General features: G+C 42.0%; 3 protein-coding genes across 3 annotated transcripts; all 3 read left to right on the top strand.

Moving 5' to 3' along the window:
• The first annotated feature begins 6663 nt into the window (after window positions 1-6663).
• Window positions 6664-7949, top strand: LOC128723565 (protein SMG9-like). The gene is made up of 3 exons (XM_053817320.1): window positions 6664-7123; window positions 7199-7627; window positions 7684-7949. The coding sequence occupies exons 1-3, from the start codon at window positions 6664-6666 to the stop codon at window positions 7947-7949; spliced, it is 1155 nt and encodes a 384-aa protein (XP_053673295.1).
• An 896-nt stretch (window positions 7950-8845) lies between these two features.
• On the top strand, window positions 8846-14687 carry LOC128724401 (chromatin-remodeling ATPase INO80). Its single transcript, XM_053818126.1, has 12 exons — window positions 8846-9098; window positions 9184-9365; window positions 9446-9665; window positions 9723-11186; window positions 11308-11956; window positions 12019-12748; window positions 12823-12990; window positions 13103-13261; window positions 13330-13432; window positions 13504-13776; window positions 13863-14030; window positions 14128-14687. The coding sequence occupies exons 1-12, from the start codon at window positions 8846-8848 to the stop codon at window positions 14610-14612; spliced, it is 4854 nt and encodes a 1617-aa protein (XP_053674101.1). The 3' UTR covers window positions 14613-14687.
• A 3202-nt stretch (window positions 14688-17889) lies between these two features.
• LOC128724400 (metabotropic glutamate receptor 2-like) lies at window positions 17890-22186 on the top strand. The gene is made up of 13 exons (XM_053818125.1): window positions 17890-18837; window positions 18923-19093; window positions 19172-19316; window positions 19406-19657; window positions 19729-19903; window positions 19969-20225; window positions 20310-20443; window positions 20527-20717; window positions 20809-20943; window positions 21020-21182; window positions 21274-21487; window positions 21555-21706; window positions 21781-22186. The coding sequence occupies exons 1-13, from the start codon at window positions 17890-17892 to the stop codon at window positions 21976-21978; spliced, it is 3135 nt and encodes a 1044-aa protein (XP_053674100.1). The 3' UTR covers window positions 21979-22186.
• The last annotated feature ends 166 nt before the right edge of the window (window positions 22187-22352 follow it).

The following is a 22352-nucleotide window of genomic DNA, read 5'->3' as shown; positions in this document are numbered from 1 at the left end:
TGTGATCAGCAAAATCGGCAGGAGCAAAAGCGATATATACTACGGCCACATTCGGCTCACACACGCACGTGCGCACAGACACAAACACACACATGAATAAGCATCCAAATGTACTACTAAAGTTGATGTTTTGGGCTGTAAGTTTAGCACACGCAAACGCAAAGTGGGAGCAATTGGGGGATGAAAAAAAGAAAACGGCAAACAAACCGAAAACACGTTGCACTGGTGTGTGTTTGTGTTGTGAAGGTGTGTTTGCTGAAATTCGTACACTTTTGCTCATGCAAACCCACCACTGGATAGTGTTTTTAAAAGCGTGTGTGCACGATAATGGAAAGGAGTATGAACGGTAAAAAAAAGGATGCTTAGAGAAGCCATTACGCAGCGTACGCTCGTATAACCAACATTTTAGAACGTGATCCTCATCTGACGTACAGTTTAAATTGGTGGAAGCAACAAAATAGAACATTTCATGCGATCCATTTTGTTTGATTTTTTTTTTCGCAATATTCAAAGGACACCCTAAAGATCACTCTCAAGATGGGGCAAAAGAGCACCAACAGGCAACAACCGGAAGCCAATAAAGGATCCGGCAACAACCGGAAGGAAGGAAAAACTAACGCCACCACCATTCAATGTGTGCCAAAAGGGCACTCGTGCAGATTCCAAGTAAAACTTGAGGAAATTCCAAACCCCCCCCCCCCCCAAACCATACGCGTGTTTTCCGCGCCCCAGCGATAATGCGACAGGATAACGCGCGCATGTTGAATAGGTTTATAATGTGAAATTGCCTCCATTTGGTAGCAATAGTACGTTAAGGTGTTGTTTTTTTTTTTTAATGTCCGGTGATCGTCTCGGCGGAATTGCTCCTCATGAGCACGCCGTATTTAACGCAAAATTGCATAGCAGAGCAACGCAGGCGGAAATTCATAGACAAAACTCCTCCCCCCTCCATCCCCGTCCCCAGCTCCCCTCAGCCTCATGGATTGTTATCTACCGTTGGTGAAAGTCGATGGTGACCGTTTGGTTTTACTTTTTAACGATAATAACTATGATAATACTAATAACGATAACATATTCGCAAAGCAACGTTCACTCGGAGCAACAACCGGTACGTGCGATAGTGAGTGCCAATACGTGTACATTAGCGAAATCGCAATTTGATAATGATTAACGATAACCAACGACAATTCCGCGAGTTGAGCGTAGTTTGGCTGAATGATGGCAAACATGTAGGCGCATAGATGCTTGACCGTGTTTCAGTGGGTTTTGGAATTATTTTTTTTCTCAATTTTACTTAGCTTTTGTACACCAAATCAAACATAAAAACATGTGCGTGCTAGTTGCCCGCCGGGCTGAGGTGAAAACACAAAACCGAGGCAGAGCAGCGCAATGGATGAATGTTGAACGAAAAACACTGCTTCTAAGTAAAAACGCAAAACAAAAAAAAAACAAACAAACACACAAACCTATGTAACAAGTTGCTCTCGCATGATTAACAATCGAGAAAACTAAAATATTAACAGCACCCGAAAGTGGCCAATCTCAAAAAGGCACATGATTAAGCGCATGATGGAGGTTGAAGGGTTACAAAACGGAAAGGGGAGATGAAAAACAATGGAAAAACTTGCGATTAGCTAGCCGACTTTGAAACACATACCATTACACTCACATACACTCACAAGTACACACATATACGTTTGTGTCATTGGATCATTGTGTCAGTCAGTATGCAATATAGAATGTTGGATTTTTTCTACGAGAGAAACATTATAGACTTATTATCCATTTTTATTATAAAATAATAAAGGATCTTCCACATAAAATAATACGATCGCGTTTTACTTTCACTTTGCTGACCAGGAACTACGATCCTGCGTCGGTTGACGATCTGCAGCTCAGTGAACTGTCCTGTTCAGTCTGTATTTCATCATTCATTTCCCCCGGGTCATTCCGCTGAGGACTCTACGAATTAATGAGCAAACATCATCAGATGAAAACCTAACGCCAGGCTCTTCATGAGCCACAATTCATAAACCAACTTTTATCTTCGCTTCAAAGCTTTGCATAAGACGCTTATCCCCTTTTTTCAGGTGCAATATAATTTAGGTAAATTTATGTTTGATCACAAAACACGTGTCGTGAAATATCAGGTACAGGATTGCAAACCATTCGCACATATTGTGGCGAGCGTCAACGATTGCATGTTCATTTCGTCAAGCATCTTTCAAGAGCTCATCTTCTACGAATGCTGGACGAATTGACGACCATTTTTTTTCATTTTTTTTAGTCACGTTCATGGTTCTTGCAATAGGTTCTGGTTCAATATGTAAACAACAAGCAAATCGTTTTAAAATCCAGATCATGTATGCTTGATCATGACCATTTAGAAGCTACATATACTTTGATTATGTTACGTCGTTCTGCAATTTTATGCACATTATACATGCCATTGCGGTATTATATAATTAACCGTTCGTAAATCATTGGAGGATGTCTTAAGACTATTCCGCCTTGCTTCCGGCTTTAACTAATACAAGTTTTCGATAGTAGTCAGATTGAAATACATAGTATATTTTATTACATTTAACAGCACAATTCAGTACCGAACAATAATGAAATATTAACATCATTAGCTTACTTCAAAGTTAAACTAAATTTAAAATTGAATGGAGCCTAACGGTAACAAGCATGTGACAGCAACACTATTTGAAAATGACGGTTCTTATACGCCGTCAGTGCATGCTTAAGGGCGAATGTTAGTTCGCAAAGGTGCAGATAGCAGAAGGGTTGCAATTTGATCATTTCAAAGTTACTCTTGAGTTTTTTTTTCAAGCATCTAAAAGCATAACTTAAAACCATTTCCGTGACTTTGTCCTGCTTTCGAAGGTAAGAAACCAATGGTGAAAATCGTATGTTATCCTAATATTCTACTTTGGCTGTTTTAAGTGCGTAATAACAATTCAAACGCGCTTATTTCCAACAGTAAGCAAGTTACAATGGACAACCGGATCACCATTATAAAACTCCATGACCTATCAAGGGACGTTAAGGAGTACCATATAAGGGAAGTTATTAAAGATCATGGAGAAATTATAAGTATTGAGGAAGGAGCGGTAGAGAGTGACATACCGGGAATTTTAAATACCGACGGATACTGGTATGTGACTATGATCATAACAAAGGAGATACCGTCCTACGTTATGATCAAAGGTGAAAAAGCGCTAGCGACATACGAAGGAAGCATGTAAAAATGTGCAGGTTCTGTATGCAGCCGTTACACTTCGGCATTAGTTGTAATCAGAAAATGAAAAATCGTGCTCCAACCGACACGCAAAATACATTAAAAATGATAGTGTAAAAACAAAGTTCGCAAAAGAATACAAATAACAAAGAAAATGCGCAACACAAAACAGTATAAATTCTACGAAAAACTCTCACAACCTATAGGGCCCTAATAAGAAGCATACTCAAACAAGGATCTTCTTAAATTAGAAACGTCGACTACTAAAATCCATGAAAACTATAATAAACACATCCTTGATAAAATTATCAGGATGCACGTAAGCGATTTCAATAAACACTCTGATAAAGATAACTGCAGAAACTCCACTCGATGTTAGAGCCGAATTCCTAGCCAGTAAAGAAACAATAAAAGCAATAGCATGTGTAGACATACAAAGAACACAAGTGGAAAAAACAACACAAGATAAGGAAGAAATCATAAAATAACATAATCAAAAAAATTAAACAAAAAAAACAAAAAGAAACAATCAAAAAGCAACGAGAGAACAGATCAATTAGAACTTATTATTAGAAAATTAGAATTAGAAATGAATTAACCCTAGCGACATCCATCATGGACAATAAAATACGAACGAAAGATGCCTTCTATCACCTAAAAGTGACCATAATAGAACACACAAAAATCTGGTATGAAGAAAAATCGTACACCTGAGGAAAATTTTACACAGATTTCAAACTGACTACGAACCTAATCCTTGCTATGAAGGAATAAAAATGGCGGCTAAGAAAATAAAATGCATGAACAATGAACTAGATATGACCGATCCAGATGCTGGTTGAGCGTCCTGAAAATAGAAACAAATGGAGAATCCGAAAAATGCAATGTTCCAGTGACGATGACTCATACATTTTTTTGCTGCAGAAAATATCTATTAATATCAGCAAAAACTGCAGCAATGAAAAAGTGAGTATAGACGCAAACTAGTTGAAAGAGAAACTTCAAAGCACAATGTCAACAAAAACAAACCAGAACAAAATTAACCGAACACAATCTACTGAAAGGTATATATTCCTCCAGATAGTCGAGCCCACAAAAAAGTGGTTAATCCAGGAGTATACTAGAAGTGGCCCCAAGGGGTGTTAAAATATAGGAGGCTACATCCCGCTTCACATAAACAAGAAGAAAATTATTAAAGGGTTATCTACATCCACAAGATACCCCCATTCATCGTTGAAAAATGAGTGGAAAACAGCAGCCTAAAATTTTACTCAAATCACGACCAATTGATGAAGCAGTAGCTGGCTTCTCAACAATTGCTTCGAGACGAACGCCTACTATTTTAGCTAGTACAACAACACCCCAAAACGTTCTGCAATTTCATGCACATTATACATGCCAATGCGGTATTATATAATTAACCGTTCGTAAATCATTGGAGGATGTCTTAAGACTATTCCGCCTTGCTTCCGGCTTTAACTAATACAAGTTTTCGATAGTAGCCAAATTGAAATACATAGTATATTTTATTACATTTAACAGCACAATTCAGTACCGAACAATAATGACACATCAATATCATTAGCTTACTTCCAAGTTAAACTAAATTTAAAATTGAATGGAGCCTAACGGTAACAAGCATGTGACAGCAACACTATTTGAAAATGACGGTTCTTATACGCCGTCAGTGCATGCTTAAGGGCGAATGTTAGTTCGCAAAGGTGCAGATAGCAGAAGGGTTGCAATTTGATCATTTCAAAGTTACTCTTGAGTTTTTTTTCAAGCATCTAAAAGCATAACTTAAAACCATTTCCGTGACTTTGTCCTGCTTTCGAAGGTAAGAAACCAATGGTGAAAATCGTATGTTATCCTAATATTCTACTTTGGCTGTTTTAAGTGCGTAATAACAATTCAAACGCGCTTATTTCCAACAGTAAGCAAGTTACAATGGACAACCGGATCACCATTATAAAACTCCATGACCTATCAAGGGACGTTAAGGAGTACCATATAAGGGAAGTTATTAAAGATCATGGAGAAATTATAAGTATTGAGGAAGGAGCGGTAGAGAGTGACATACCGGGAATTTTAAATACCGACGGATACTGGTATGTGACTATGATTATAACGAAGGAGATCCCGTCCTACGTTATGATCAAAGGTGAAAAAGCGCTAGCGACATACGAAGGAAGCATGTAAAAATGTGCAGGTTCTGTATGCAGCCGTTACACTTCGGCATTAGTTGTAATCAGAAAATGAAAAATCGTGCTCCAACCGACACGCAAAATACATTAAAAATGATAGTGTAAAAACAAAGTTCGCAAAAGAATACAAATAACAAAGAAAATGCGCAACACAAAACAGTATAAATTCTACGAAAACTCTCACTACCTATAGGGCCCTAATTAGAAGCATACTCAAACAAGGATCTTCTTAAATTAGAAACGTCGACTACTAAAATCCATGAAAACTATAATAAACACATCCTTGATAAAATTATCAGGATGCACGTAAACGATTTCAATAAACACTCTGATAAAGATAACTGCAGAAACTCCACTCGATGTTAGAGCCGAATTCCTAGCCAGTAAAGAAACAATAAAAGCAATAGCATGTGTAGACATACAAAGAACACAAGTGGAAAAAACAACACAAGATAAGAAAGAAATCATAAAATAACATAATCAAAAAAATTAAACAAAAAGAAACAATCAAAAAGCAACGAGAGAACAGATCAGTTAAAACTTATTATTAGAAAATTAGAATTAGAAATGAATTAACCCTAGCGACATCCATCATGGACAATAAAATACGAACGAAAGATGCCTTCTATCACCTAAAAGTGACCATAATAGAACAAACAAAAATCTGGTATGAAGAAAAATCGTACACCTGAGGAAAATTTTACACAGATTTCAAACTGACTACGAACCTAATCCTTGCTATGAAGGAATAAAAATGGCGGCTAAGAAAATAAAATGCATGAACAATGAACTAGATATGACCGATCCAGATGCTGGTTGAGCGTCCTAAAAATAGAAACAAATGGAGAATCCGAAAAATGCAATGTTCCAGTGACGATGACTCATACATTTTTTTGCTGCAGAAAATATCTATTAATATCAGCAAAAACTGCAGCAATGAAAAAGTGAGTATAGACGCAAACTAGTTGAAAGAGAAACTTCAAAGCACAATGTCAACAAAAACAAACCAGAACAAAATTAACCGAACACAATCTACTGAAAGGTATATATTCCTCCAGATAGTCGAGCCCACAAAAAAGTGGTTAATCCAGGAGTATACTAGAAGTGGCCCCAAGGGGTGTTAAAATATAGGAGGCTACATCCCGCTTCACATAAACAAGAAGAAAATTATTAAAGGGTTATCTACATCCACGAGATACCCCCATTCATCGTTGAAAAATGAGTGGAAAACAGCAGCCTAAAATTTTACTCAAATCACGACCAATTGATGAAGCAGTAGCTGGCTTCTCAACAATTGCTTCGAGACGAACGCCTACTATTTTAGCTAGTACAACACCCCAAAACGTTGCTACGTCTAAAGGTGCAGATGTGAGGTATGCGGCTGCTTCGCGGCCAATTCCAACATCAACTCCTCCGGACCCGTACAGCTTTACTCAAATGAATGGATCCTTTGTGCTGCTAAAAAACCACAATGCTATTAACTATCGTACATTGGATTTCCTCCATGAAATCAACCAGGATTACATAGTTGTCGGAACGATTGGAATGCCCGGTGTTGGCAAATCAACGGTGTTAAATCTGCTGAATCTTAATCTATACTCTTCGGATCAAGTTGATGACAAAACGGAAAACATTTTTCCCGTACACAATGCAGTCAACATTTCAGGAGAAAACGAAGGTAAGCTTTATTCGTCTAAAATTTAGTGAGCATAATTAATTTTAACTGATCTAAAATGTTCGATTAACCCAACAGTAAGAATGCACATCACCAGCGATCGATTGATTCTTCTTGATTGTACCGAGCCTATATTTGGGCATACGAGAAGAGATTTTATACAGTACGAACAAGACGAACTTAGGAAATTGATCACTCTTGTAAGGATCTGCCATGTGATCTTGGTTGTGCAGGAAGAGTACTACAACATTCGTTTGATGCGATCGCTCATGTGGGCGGAAATGATGACACAGATGCACTCTAAGCTTCCAACGAAACTTGTATTCATCCGGAACAAAGTAAGCCTGTGCGATTTAAATCCTGACCCGCGGGACAGAATTATTAATCTGTACAAACAAATGTTTCGGAGCACATTAGTTTTTTCTGTCATGAGCCTAGATTTTAACGGCGATACTAATGCTCAAGAGGAAACATTCAATTACATTGAATTTCCAGTGCTTGGAAAAGGTACAACTTATGCCATATGGTGCTAATTCAGAAGTAAAAAAAACATTTTCTTTCAGGTGACTCTATAAAAATGACCGAGCATTTGAAGGAAGCAATTCTTTCATTGAGGAAAATGGTATACGCTGGGCGGGAAGCTATCATGGCGAGTAATTGCACAGAAAAAGTCTGGGGACAATCACTGGTCAAGTTGGTTGATTGTCCTGAAAGCAACTTTTTCCTTGACAAATATGAAAAATTGAAGGATAAATACAATCTACATAATCACGTGAAAATTGTAGAACATTCCTATCGTGATTCGACCGGGCTTCATTTTATTGAATAAATGCTAGTCTTTATGTAGCACATGAGTTTACGAATTACATAATCTTGAACATTGAAACGTGTAATCAAAAAAGACATCCAGACTAAAACGGGCCAACATCTCCCATGGGTTGCTAATTAGTGGCACTGCTGTTTCATGTTAAAATGTTGCTGCTCTTATATTGTATTTCAAATATGAAATAGATATATATGTATGGTTCAAGCATTACCAGCTTAAGGCAAAGAAAACAGGAAATTGAATTTGAATTTATGCTTTTGAACTTTGCTCATGCTGTATAGTTGAACAAATTAGATATGTCTTTTGAATAATACATTTTTGTAATATGAAAAAATAGGTAGTCAAGTGAAAAATTGGAATCAAAGTTGTTTGTTTTTGTATGCTATAATGCTGTTATGTCCCTTGGTAAACTCACTGTGTGATCTTTATCTTCACCACAGTTTTACTCAATTTGACAGTTATCAATGCAGGGCTGGTGCTCAGTGCACACAACTAATACTTTCTTGTCGCCAAGGAATATTGTAAAAAATCATATTCATATTTATATCCAATCACTATCGCAATTGGTGAGTGTAATCATCATCCCTTTGGATGTATAAGCTGCATGAATCTCAGATATATGGTTTCGTATTATAGCATAACCTAAAACATATAGATTCTATGTACTCACCAAATTGGTTAAAATCTCGTTTGACAGCGTTTTGTTTACGTCAATCCATAGCATCATAAAAATGACGGTAAAACATCCCTCTCGGTAACGCACGCTTTTTGTGCACGGGACTCGTTTCCGCATATACGCACTGGTCGATAATACGCACGTACAGTGTTAGTGCTTGTGACATTCATTCACATCGGCTATTATTTAACTCGTGAGGGTCGGGTTTGTTTAGGAAGTAAACATGGCCCAAAAGGAATCCACTGCGACCGGCGGCGACAACAGTGTAGCTCATGGAAACAACGCAAGAAGAACCCTCTACACCCAGCGAATGCTGTCGGCGTTGGATATGGGCAGTTTTATCAAGCAAGCCAAACGCCTAAGCACTACCGTGCCATCGGTTTCGTCAAGTGATGACGAACAACAAGGCTCCGGTTCGTCGGACGATTCGGAGGAGTTTGGTAGTAAATTTTTTCACCAAACCGCGGCACGTTCTAGTAAGTAAACACGTTTTCCCGCGTTCCCGATCCCAAAAATCAGGCACCTAATTATTTTTTTTCTTGTTTTGCTGCTTATCCGCAGATCGAGAGCGAATGTTCGATTTTAGCACCGTCGGTAGTGAGCGACTGTGGCTTAAAAATTTACTTCTATCGGAAACGGAAACAGAAAGTGAGATTTCAGACGTAGATGACTACATTCAACAAATGTTAAAAGACCATCTATGGGAGAAAAAGATTCGAGAGAAATACAACAACTCACCAAACGTAAGCATACGAGCTCGGCAACAAATACATGGTCTTAATTTTCAACTGACGAACGTTTTTCTAAATCGCTTACAATGCAGAATTCTCAGTATGGATACTACAGTGCTGGATTTTTGTCGGATAGCGACATATTTCCAGACCATCGTCGATCTCTGGCTGGAAAGCGCAAGTGTAAGCTCGATCACGGCACGGGCAAAACGAAAGGAGTTAGGAAAAGGCTTAAACATGGGAAAAAGCGCGACGATGCAGCCGAAAGTAGCGGATACGCTGCCGATGGTGGAAGCAGCTCCTCCATCAGGGGTCCAATGTTTGGAGACAAGAAAAGCCAAAAGTTGCTACATCTGCAGCGTGGAAGAGCCTTGGTGGCTGGCTCATCTGATGGTGGCGGTCCGTACGATGGGACGACCGGGCACGATGGTCAGGTGATGGGTCCCGGCAAGCGTGGACGTAAAATGCGTATAAAAACACCGGAAGTGATGAACATTCGGCGGCGCAAAATGTGGCAGCTGATGGCGAAGAAGGAAGTTGGAAAGCTTCAGCGAGCAAAGGTTAATAATCATAAAGACACAATCACGAATTGTCGTCGTGTAGCTGCTTTCTGTATGCGCGTTGCGCGCCAAAAAGCCATGCAATCTCAAAAGCTCATGAAGGACACGGTTTGGCGGGCAAAGCGCCTGACTCGTGAGATGCAAGTGTACTGGAAGCGCTACGATAAGGTGGAACGTGAAACGAAACGCCGCATGGAACGGGAAGCCGAAGAGCAGCGCAAGATTGATGTGGAAATCGTAGAAGCCAAGCGGCAGCAACGGAAGCTCAACTTTCTCATCACCCAAACGGAGCTCTACGCGCATTTCATGTCGCGCAAATTGGGAAACGTATCTGCAGAGGAGCAGCTTAAGATTCTTTCGCAACTCGATGAGGAAAGTAACCCGCGGCTAGCCGCCATCGACAATTACGATTGCGAGCGCATGAAGCAGCTTGCGCAGAAAAATGCCACCGAAGCGTTTCAGCATGAGCGAGCACGGACAAATCAGTTCGATGTGAACCACATGGATCAGGCACCGTCGCCGAAGGAGCAACCTGATTCATTTGACGAACCTGAACCAAATGATACCACAGTCACCACGGTCCAACAGAACGGCGGAATCGCAGAGCTTCCCCAGCCGTCGATGTTCCGAGGCCGGTTAAAGGGATATCAGCTCAAAGGTGTAGCTTGGTTGGCAAACTTGTACGATCAAGGTATCAGCGGCATTCTGGCCGACGAGATGGGTCTGGGTAAAACAGTCCAATCGATCGCTTTTCTCTGCCACATCGCCGAGCATTACGGAGTTTGGGGGCCTTTTCTAGTGATTTCTCCTGCCTCCACGCTGCATAATTGGCAGCAGGAGATGGAGCGCTTTGTGCCCGAGTTCAACGTCGTACCGTACTGGGGTTCGCCGAACGAGCGCAAGATTTTACGCCAGTTTTGGGAGCAAAAACATTTGCACACAAAAGATGCTAGCTTTCACGTGGTCATCACCAGTTACCAGTTGGTTGTGGCCGACTATAAGTACTTCAATCGAATCAAATGGCAGTACATGGTACTGGATGAGGCGCAAGCAATCAAGAGCTCCAACTCTATGCGGTGGAAACTCCTGCTTGGCTTCAACTGTCGCAATCGATTACTGCTAAGCGGGACACCTATACAAAACAGTATGGCCGAGTTGTGGGCGCTGCTACATTTCATCATGCCAACGCTGTTTGACTCGCACGATGAGTTTAACGAGTGGTTTTCGAAGGACATTGAGAGTCACGCTGAAAATAAAACGGGTATTGATGAAAGTAAGTATAGTTTGATCGATCTCTAGGTCCAATTTCTTTTGACGATTATTTGTATACGTTTTTTTTAGTTGTTTAAATTTTAATTTTGATAATTTCTAATAATAAATTAAATTCTTTGCAGAACAAATTTCACGGCTACATATGATATTGAAGCCATTTATGTTGCGGCGCATCAAAAAGGACGTAGAGAACGAGCTTTCCGATAAGATTGAAATAATGGTGTACTGTCCACTGACGACGCGGCAGAAGCTGCTGTATGTTGCGTTGAAGAAGGAAATATGCATAGAAGATCTGCTGCATCTAACGACTGTTGGAGCTGGTGGTACCGGTGATGGGCAGTCGTTTGATCGCAACTTTACGTCGAGCCTCATGAACCTCGTCATGCAGTTCCGCAAGGTGTGCAACCATCCGGAGCTGTTTGAGCGGCGTGACGTTCGCAGTCCGTTCTGCATAAAGTGGAATTACGAATTGGTGGAACGGCCCATTTATCGAAGGCAGCTACTCATGGATCATACTGTCCCCAGCAAACGCCACTGGTTGCACAACAGGTGTTACATATTCAAAGCTTTTCAAGTACAAAGACGCATTATGATGGATGAACCCATTTGTCTGCGAGGAAAACTCGGATCAACGCTTCCAACATCAATTAGGCCACCAAAGGGAACTCTATACGATGATTGGTGCACACCGTTCAGTTGTGCCCGGTTAGCGGGAGGTTTATCACCAAAGCAAGTGGAACAATATGCGCGGAGGAACGTTTATTGGTTCACGTAAGACAATCCCGTAAACAACGCTTTATATGCTTGTATACTGCAACAGTTTCACTCCGTAGGTATCAATTGATCAAAGAATGGACGCACTGGATGACTATTCTACACTTCCAATGGGTATGGAAAGATACGGCAGCAGACCAGCGATGGACGAATCCGCGATACATTCTACTAGAACCATCGGCCGAACGGTGGACAACAAGCTATTTCCCATGGAACACCATGCGGCAGTTACTTTTTACGCGTTTCAGCAGTACGTCATCGTCATCCATTCCAATCTACACGTACCGTGACCATGTGTTACACGCTATGCCGGAGACGTTAGATCATCGCATAATGCGCAGTCGAAAGCAACAAACCGCCGGTCAACCACTAACCGCATTGCTGCCGGAACTCCCGCACGTTCCCAATGATCAAACACCGCCCACCGTACTTTCAAATGAACCTACTGTGATGCCCAAGTTTCTCTGTCGACATTACGCTAAAGTGCTCAACACCTCCGGATGCACGGGTGCCATGCTGCGGAAAACCTCCAACAATCGGTTGCCTCACCTTTCCGGACAGTGGAGTTGCGTTGAAATGGAACTTGCCGCCGAAAGTCAACTCAGAGAGCACGTTCATGCGTCCTATCCTCCCCACGGATGGTCCAACATTATCATTCCCGATAAGCAAACGCTCGTATCCGATGCCGGTAAACTGGCTGTGCTGGATTCGTTGCTAGCACGGCTCAAACAACAAGGGCACCGCGTGCTGATTTATTCGCAGATGACGAAAATGATTGATCTACTTGAGGTAAGCTTGAGCGGTCGTCTTTGGGCTCCAGTTTGTGTTTGTATTAAATGTTCATCGGTTTAATTTTGCCCCAGGAATATATGTGGCATCGAAAGCATCGATATATGCGGTTAGATGGTTCGAGTAAAATTTCCGAACGCCGCGATATGGTGGCTGACTTTCAGAACCGAGCAGATATTTTCGTTTTTCTGCTTTCTACGCGTGCCGGAGGATTGGGTATTAATTTAACCGCTGCAGATACTGTAAGTGCTAAAGTGCTCTCTCTTAAATTTGCCTTTCAAAACAGGCTAACAGTTGTGAATGATCATTCAATTTCATTTATGCAATACCTGCTATTTATTACATCCTGTTTAGGTGATTTTCTACGATTCCGATTGGAATCCAACGGTCGATCAACAAGCGATGGATCGGGCTCATCGACTCGGTCAGACTAAGCAAGTTACCGTCTATCGACTTATTTGCAAGGGTACGATTGAGGAAAGGATATTGCAGCGTGCGCGTGAAAAAAGCGAAGTAAGGTTAACTAGGTCACTGTATTTCAATATTTATTGATTCATCATTTTGTTTCATTTCTGTACTAGATTCAACGGATGGTCATCAATGGCGACAATTTCAAACCTGATACTCTCAAACCAAAGGAGGTTGTTTCGTTACTGCTGGATGATGAGGAAATCGAGTTGAAATGTAATTAAGCTATTCGATAATTGACGATTAGACCGGTTAGCTTAATGGCAAATGCTTTACTTCATTTGCAGATCGTCAAAAAACCGAAGAACGACGTTTGATGGAAGATTCATCAGCCAAAGGCGCCAAAGATCGGGATCGGAAGCAGAAACAAGCATCAGGCGATCGATTTGCCAAAGATACGGGCAGCAGGGATCGAAAGCGTGGTGCGGAACTGGGTTCGTTTGATGATGCGGGTAGTTTTGGGGACTCAGCGGCTCCTAGTCCGGCGCAAAGTGAACGTTCAAATCTTAGCGATAATACGAACAAACCCTACGATGCTTTAGATGATTCTAGCAATGAAGGTATGCCTAATGTATTAACTGCTGTTTTATATTCAGCAGTAGCTTGTGTTTAGTCCAGAGTACACAATTTTACTTCTCCTTCGCAGCGGCATCAATGTCATTCGATAGTATACGGGAGCGGGATAGCAAATCGCGCCCCGTAGCAAGAGGTACAAGTAAAAGAGGGCGACCTCGAGGCTCCCGGCGAGGAGGAGGGGTTGGTGCTGGCACTTCTAGACCTTTGGGGACACAACAGCAACTATCAACCGAAGCAGGTATGGAAAATTTACCATTTTTATTGTATAACAAAATGTATAGACTAGCGCATGCTGTGTGGTGTGAATAATATGTATCTCACGTGTCTTTGTTCAGGAAACAATGCCTCAGTATCATCCATGACGTCACCTGCAACGCCGTTGGCTGCACCAGTCAACACGACACCACAAGTAAGACGTGGACCAGGACGGCCACGACTAAAAACGAATGGCCCTAGCAATCAAGGCATTCGGGGGGCTCATGTGCGGCAGACAATTAGGATACGAAAACCAATTGGACCACTCGTAGTGCCACTTGGAGGCCAATCAGCTACCACCGGTGGCAATCGGGTCATACCGTCATCTTCTACCTTTGTGCCCAGTCCTGCCACTCCGTCCAGTAGCTCCTACAATATAGTGGGTCCTTCAAAGTCATCGTACGTTAGTTCCCCAGTATCGACAAATTCTTCACCTAACGTCCAACCACGAACGCCCGGATTAACACCATCCCGAGAGAGTTCCGTTGCCACACTAGCAGCAAAAAACCCAGAAACTCCCAAACAAACGATACCGGCGACAGATGAAGATAGTGGAACAGAATAGGTGTAACAAAAACCCAATCATTCATACCTGACCAACCGATTTGCATGCATGGATTGTAATTTAAACGGTAACACATGTCCGAGTGTAGGAAATAGATGGAAAATTTAAACAGACTTTTTTGATTGTTTTCTTCTTCTTGCAAATGTAGTATTTGAGAAATACACACGTCAAACAATCACGTGAGATCATCTGATCAGCAGGCTACATAGACTAAATGCGTTAACTTTGATAAAGCTCTATTGGTTTGGATCGTTTTGTAATAATTATTCCTAATTAATAATACTAATTGTTAATGGCAATAATTGTTCCTTGAAATTACATGGTTCACATAGTTTGCAGACTGTAAAAACGCAATTTTTAAATCAAAAGTCTCGTGGAAGTAAATGATTTGTTTCAAAAATCTAATCACAAATAAGTAATACTGAGAAAACGTGCAGCATCCCTAAGTTTCAACTACATATTACCCTAGATATTACCCGAAGATAAAGCCTATATGTAGTGACAAAAAAAATGAATCAAAAAACTTGCCGACTTTTTTTATCATATACATACGTATACCATCAGGCTATTGTTACCGTTTGGTAGATAAGAATTACGAAAGCGGTTTCCACGCATAGACCGACCGATCCGGCGGGGAAATTGGGAAATATTTCAAAAGCTCGCAACGCTCAGGCGCAAAACACCGGTCTCTCTCCGTACGCCTAGCCCTCTGGTCTAGCAGATTTGGTTTGGGTGCTGATAAGAAAGCTGCTGCACTCGGCGGGGGAAAAACGCACGCAAAGCTCTCTCCAAACACGCTCGTACATAGCGTACGCACACCAATTCCGTACCGTGGCTCCTTGTGTAAGGATATCAAAACAAGGGAGAGACGATTCCGGTGCGAAAAAGAGATAAAGCTGGTGAGCGCTCCAAGAGCCCGACTACGGAGCGGCACCCGATATCAGTGCCAGTGATAAGAAAATGCACTGCAGAGTCGTCGTCAATCGAACACGGCCGCTAGCCGAAGTTGGACGGACGGCGGATGGCGATTTGTGCGTCTGGTAGGAAGAAAAAAAAAAGCTCAGCTAGGAAAAAGGCAATTTTCCTGTTGGGAAAGCAAGCCACAACCGCGGTTTGCCTGGTGTCACAAAAATTAGAACCTTCGCTTGCGGGCGGTTTTTGGTGATTACAAAAAGAAAAAAAAGAGAGCAGTGAGAACAAAAACAGTGAAAAGCTAGATATATCTACTGCCACCTCTCCCCACGCCGCCTCTCCTGACCTCTTCCCGTTGGCTCCTGGTGCTTATCACTTTGTGCTTAATTATGTGATACCAGTGCTGGACGCGTGCCGCTGACACAAAACTAAACTAGTGCAGTAGTAGTGTGCAAGATCGACAATCGCCCCGCAAGGATACGCGGTGCGCCATTCGAATATCCTGGCGGTATACGCATTCCGCAAAAGGGGCATCACTTGCGTGCCGATAAGATGCTAAACTGCTGCTTTGAAAACGGTGCGAGAAACTGGGCAGCCCGTGCGTGGCCACGGGAAGTGGAAGGATAACGGAGCAACAGTGACGGTAGCGCTGGGTGTGTGGGATTGTGTGCGGCGTGTGGTGCGAGTGTTGGTTGCGCGGGTGTACTGTTTCTAATGGGCGAAAGCTTGCTACCGTGAGCGAATGCGTGGAACCGTGGACCGATTACGACCAGCCACCGAACGCCAGAACCGAAGCGATCGCTTGCCGAATCGAATCCTGCCACAGGACATGCGCTCGACGCAACCATTCGCGCGCTCGCGGCAATGACGGAGACGAATGACCACCGCGCGCGGTTCGAACTTCCTCCCATCACTCCCCCCGCAACCAAAACGCGGGCCGTGTTTTGATCTTTTAAAAGTTTGAACAATAAACACCATCCTTTGCATGCTTTTGCGGTTTTAAGACACGGACGTGCGGCGTGTAAAAGCATCCTGCATGATAACCGTAGCGTTGGAGAAAAAAAAATCGCGCAGACAGAATTTTCCCGGGATTTTTCTACAATATGCAATAGAAGTTCCGCCGCCTATTGCGATTAGAGTATGTGCTGTGTGAATGTTTCGCGCTTTGCTGTGTCGTCGTGCGGTCTCGCTCCAACACACCAACGGTCGCTGTAAGGAGGCGAATTCGCTTGCATCGCAATGCAACTGATAACGCAACGGCGAGCGTTGTGAATGTCTGCGCGCTCACCAACTAGCGCTCTCTCATCGTTGCTCCCGAACCTGGCTCGTGATACGGCGATAAGGAAGCGTTATCCTTTGCACATGCTTATCACCAACACGTGCGAACGACTGGCAAGAGAGCGCTTTATCAGCCCATGTAAGTATGCTTCCTTCTACGATGCCATGTACATCATCACTGCCCATGTGGGCATTGAGGGCTTTCTTTAAACAAATCCTTCTACCATTCGCACCCGAAATATTGCTCTGATATTACGGTTTTGCATTTAAGATGACATTTTTTTTCTTTCTTAGCACAATACGAGCGATAGCAACTTAGCGGTAGTACTAGCTCCCCCAATATTAGTGATGGTGGTAGTAGCATGGGCTCGAATTATATCACTAGTGATAAGTAGGCGATGTTTATTTTATCAATAGATGCTGGTGTTAGTGCTTGATTATGTAGCCTCATGCTGCGTCATGGAAACATGCTCTCGTTGGTATAATGGTATTGTTTACCAATCTCAGTATGCGTGGATGAGAAAGCTCGCATCCTTCCTTGCAACTGTAATCGCTGCTATCGTTAGAGCTACACCAAAAGAGGATTTATTTGTATCAATTTAATGTGTTGGGAAATCGTACGAGATGGATGGACACACATTTACCACATGACCGACATTTTCCATCTACCGAAAAACTACTGCTCACTTTGGGTACGGAAAATTAGTCCGAGAGGATTACATATTGTCGCGATTTTCAGAAGCCACTATGATCCATATGCTATCAGGCATATGCGAAATTTGTGAAAAGCAACAAACGTTTACACAATCTGCAAATGTACTCAAACAATAGCAATTTGTAGAAATTTTTTTGGACAAAATATTGAAACTAAGGATATACTAACGTTAGGCCGGAATTTTGATTTCGTAATCATCGTAATCACTTAACTGGGAGTGATGAAAAGCGTTGCTATAGCAATTAACTACCCATTTTCCGATACAAATTCAATTCCGAATTAAAAGTTTGTTTGGTTAAATCCTTATTTTGCAGATTCCGGCAGTTCCCCCACGAATGCAAAATGGTACAGATTGGAGCAAACACTCTTAAAATGACCAACATCGTGTGCCTCGTGGGCACAATAGTAATCATTTGCTTTATTGAGCTGATTGTTTCGCGTGACGTGTACGATCACCTTGAACATAGTATACGTCGCGGTCACCGAGGACTACATCAACTGCAGCAGGAACAGCAGCGGCAGCGGCAGGAGCAAGAACAGCACCATCAGTACAACAGTGTTAATCACAACCACAATGGCATTAGCAATTATAAGCAATCCTACTGTGGTCGGCAGGTAAAATTCTACGAAAAAACGTCACATCATGCAAAACACGGCGGTAGCCATCATCAGCCACGTGCAGAAACGATCACAATGAAGCACAAACGGCATTATGGCAGTCATCAGCACCAGCGCAGTAACGCATCCTTGTCAGCGATCAAGCTGCAATACCCATCCTGGATGGATCCTTCCTCAGTTGACGCACGAGAGGGCCACGACCAAACGATGCTGATGATGCAGGACGACGAAGATCATGGTAATTTTGGAGGTGCAGCAGCGGGTCTGAAGCAGTCCAAGCACGGCATTTCGGTGTGGCCTGTCAAGCGCGAAGCTGTCGTTGAGGGTGACCTCATACTCGGAGGTCTTATGATGGTGCACTCGCGCGAGGACTCGGTGACATGTGGACCGATAATGCCCCAGGGTGGTATACAAGCGCTTGAAACCATGCTGTACACACTCGACAAGATCAACGAACAGGGGCTGGTACCAAACGTGACGATCGGTGCTCACATCCTGGATGACTGCGACAAGGATACGTACGGGCTGGAGATGGCAGTCGATTTTATTAAGGGCTCGATTAGCAATATTGACGACATTAACGATTATGACAACTGTAGCAAGGGGCACAAGAAGAAAATTATTTCCGGAGTTGTCGGAGCCGCCTCGTCCGTTACTTCAATACAGGTAGCCAACTTGCTGCGATTATTTAAAATACCTCAGGTACGTCATCGACTCGTCAAACATGGCCATCTAGGGCCTGGTGAACCAATTCGTTCAACAAGCGCTCTGCCATTGTCCATTGTAGGTTTCCTTTTTTTCAACAAGTCCAGAGCTGAGCAATAAACAACGATTCGAATATTTTTCTCGAACAATTCCATCGGATCACTACCAAGTTAAGGCAATAGTTGACATTGTACAGAAGCTAGGTTGGAGTTACATTTCCATTATTTACGAAGAAAGTAACTATGGAATTAAGGTATGATGCATCCAATCGATAGTGAAATGATCTTTTTTGTTGCTACAAATGGATTTTAAAAAATTACACCTTCAACAGGCTTTTGAGGAGTTGGACGATCTTTTGTCAAAGCACAACATTTGCATAGCAGTTAAGGAGAAATTGGTAAAAGATTCCGGAGTTGCAGATACGATAGCGTATGATAATATAGTACTCAAATTGTTGACCAAGCCACGCGCCAAAGGTAAATTTTATCGCGTACATTGCTCAACAACTATTTCGATATGATTGCACATAATATTAATGCTCTTTTGCGTCCCTTTTCATGTGCAGGTGTTGTTATATTTGGCTCAGATCAAGAAGTGGCCGAAGTTATGAAAGCAGTCCGTCGACAAAACGTTACAGGGTTATTTTCGTGGATCGGATCGGATGGTTGGAGCGCTCGTAATTTAGTATCGGACGGAAATGAAGCCGAAGTAGAGGGTACACTCTCTGTTCAGCCCCAAGCGAACCCAGTCATTGGATTCGAAGACTATTTCCTCAACTTGACTGTTGTTAATAATAAGCGCAATCCTTGGTTTGTAGGTGAGTAGTTGTTATTGAGTAAATGTTGCTATTAGTCGATAATCACTGCTTGTTGTACCGTCACATTGTAGAATTTTGGGAAGATAACTTCCAATGTAAATATCCACATTCACCGTATACTCCATATAATAAGGACTACAAAAATGTGTGTTCCACGACGGAAAAGCTCTCTAAAGGAGATTTAGATTTCGAAGATCAGCTACAGTTTGTGAGCGATGCGGTGATGGCATTCGGATATGCATTCAAGTATGTTGTTTAAATGTACTTTTTAAATTAGAGTGTGGATTTTGGAACATTTTGAAATTTTGTAGAAATATGCACCAGGAGCTGTGTGATGGTAAGCCAGGACTTTGCGACGCGATGAATCCTACAAAAGGCTCGGAGCTACTGAAATATCTCCGAAAGGCCGATTTTATTGGGCTCAGCGGTGATAGATTCAACTTTGATGTAAACGGCGATGGCCCTGCTCGGTACAACATCATCCACTTTAAGCAGGTTGCACCTGAACGCTACAAATGGATCAAAGTAGGCGAATACTACCAGGGTGAATTGCGGTTGAACATGCAAGGTAGACTAGATCCAACGAATAGTATGAGCCGAGGTTCTGGTGTTGTTTTTTTTACGTTTAATACGTTTTATTATTGTTCCGTAGACATACAATTCCGTACTAAGGATTCCATGCCCCCAGAGTCCGTGTGTAGCAGACCTTGTGAACGGGGTCAAGCGAAAAAGTACGTCGAAGGAGAAGGATGTTGCTGGCATTGCTTTAATTGCACACAGTACCAGGTAACTGCTTGATCTTGATCTGCGTTTATAATGAATGTTATTGTGTAATATTTTCGCTAATTTCATGCACATTTCGAATACAGATTCAAAGCCCAAATGATGAAACACACTGCGTAAACTGTCCCAGAGGAACCCTTCCCGATATTCATCATGAAGAATGTCAACAGATTCCCGAGTCGTATCTGAGACCGGAATCTTTTTATGCAATCGGTGCTATGACATTCAGTTCATTTGGTATTCTCAGCACATTTTTCGTTATTGGAGTGTTTCTGAAGTAAGTACAGGATGCAAATTGGAAGGTTTCGGAAGGACCGTTGTCAAGCGGCGCATGTATTACATCTTGTTTGATCCTTTCTTCGTTATAGGCACAACGATACACCCATCGTTAGGGCGTCCGGACGAGAATTGAGTTATGTACTACTTAGTGGTATATTGCTGTGCTTTGGTGTAACGTACACACTGGTCATTAAACCAAATGATATTGTCTGTGGAGTTCAAAGGTAAGTATTTTTTAAAGCGTGGCATGTTTATAGCGTAGATGACTAACATACCAATCAAATGATGTATTTTTAACAGATTCTGGTCAGGCTTTTCGTTCACCGTCGTCTACGCAGCATTACTAACCAAAACTAATCGTATTGCACGCATCTTTAATGCGAGCACTAAATCAGCGAAACGTCCGTCTTTCATAAGTCCGCATTCCCAGCTAGTCATTTGCGGAATACTAGTATCTTTTCAGGTAAGACAGGAGTATCAAATTATAATCAGTATGATGATTAATAATAGAAAAAAATTATTTTTTTCGCCATGTGCTCAACGTTGCGATATAGATTTTGATCAATGCGGTGTGGATGATAGTATCTCCTGCGCACGCAATGCATTACTATCCCACGCGGGAAGATAACCTGCTGGTTTGCAACTCCTACACCGACGCATCCTACATGATTGCGTTCTTTTATCCTATTTTCTTAATAGTTATTTGCACCGTATACGCCGTGCTTACACGGAAAACACCAGAAGCTTTCAATGAGTCAAAATATATTGGTCAGTAAATTTAATGCTGTATGCCCCATATGAAATGGAAAAAAAATTGAACTTTCTTTAATTGTAGGTTTTACAATGTATACAACTTGCGTTATTTGGCTCGCATTTATACCGCTGTACTTTGGTACAGCAAATAACGTTCAACTTAGAATATTTACCATGTCCATGACAATTAGTCTATCGGCCACCGTAACGTTAGTATGCTTATTTTCCCCAAAGGTATGTATCGAATCCGCGACCAAGCTGCAAAAGTAAAGTATGAAAAATAATGGCGCAATTTATTTGCTTCACAGCTTTACATCATATTGATTCGTCCGGAACGAAACATACGACAAAGCATGATGCCCATCCGATATAGCACAATAAACAAAACTACCGGCTCGGCCCAATCGTCGGTCATGGCGGCAGTGATAGTAACGGCGGCAACGTGCAACGAAAACGAAAAGGTCATCAAGAACGCATCGAACGAAAACATCCCCGCAGCGTACTGATGTACAAACAAGGTAAAGCTTAAAAGGATAGAAAGCTCTTCGAAACCACACATAAAACAATAGCTAAAAACTCATCATGAGCTCCTATGGTGGCCGCTACTAGAGTCAGTTTTTAATGACCAATTAATTGTGCGATCGGAGAAGGTTCGTTTTATTTTCTAGTCATGTTTGGAACTTAGTTCGCATTGCGTGTTACATGAGAACATTAACGTGGGAAACAAAGAAGATAAGAATGAGAGAAAATATATAATATCCGTTCAAAACGCGAGTCACGTGTATGCGCTTTTATCGTGCTTGTGCTTATGCAATGCAAAACGCCAATTTAGCACCCCTGGCATCCGAACGATATCTCAATGTTGATGGCTCTATACACC

This window comes from Anopheles nili, chromosome 3 (assembly GCF_943737925.1).
Source record: "Anopheles nili chromosome 3, idAnoNiliSN_F5_01, whole genome shotgun sequence".
NCBI classification, from domain to species: Eukaryota; Metazoa; Arthropoda; class Insecta; order Diptera; family Culicidae; genus Anopheles; species Anopheles nili.
The sequence above is the reverse complement of the archived record's forward strand: the minus strand, read 5'-3'. Positions and strand labels throughout refer to the sequence as shown.

Bases quoted from the DNA above. Each gene is read 5' to 3' on its own strand.
- LOC128723565 (XM_053817320.1), top strand. From the start codon at position 6,664: ATGAGTGGAAAACAGCAGCCTAAAATTTTACTCAAATCACGACCAATT. The intron at 7,124-7,198 runs GTAAGCTTTATT...TTAACCCAACAG, and splicing joins CATTTCAGGAGAAAACGAAG to TAAGAATGCACATCACCAGC. The intron at 7,628-7,683 runs GTACAACTTATG...ATTTTCTTTCAG, and splicing joins ATTTCCAGTGCTTGGAAAAG to GTGACTCTATAAAAATGACC.
- LOC128724401 (XM_053818126.1), top strand. From the start codon at position 8,846: ATGGCCCAAAAGGAATCCACTGCGACCGGCGGCGACAACAGTGTAGCT. The intron at 12,749-12,822 runs GTAAGCTTGAGC...ATTTTGCCCCAG, and splicing joins AAATGATTGATCTACTTGAG to GAATATATGTGGCATCGAAA. The intron at 13,433-13,503 runs GTAATTAAGCTA...CTTCATTTGCAG, and splicing joins TGAGGAAATCGAGTTGAAAT to ATCGTCAAAAAACCGAAGAA.
- LOC128724400 (XM_053818125.1), top strand. From the start codon at position 17,890: ATGACCAACATCGTGTGCCTCGTGGGCACAATAGTAATCATTTGCTTT. The intron at 18,838-18,922 runs GTACGTCATCGA...TGTCCATTGTAG, and splicing joins GATTATTTAAAATACCTCAG to GTTTCCTTTTTTTCAACAAG. The intron at 20,718-20,808 runs GTAAGTACAGGA...TCTTCGTTATAG, and splicing joins GTTATTGGAGTGTTTCTGAA to GCACAACGATACACCCATCG.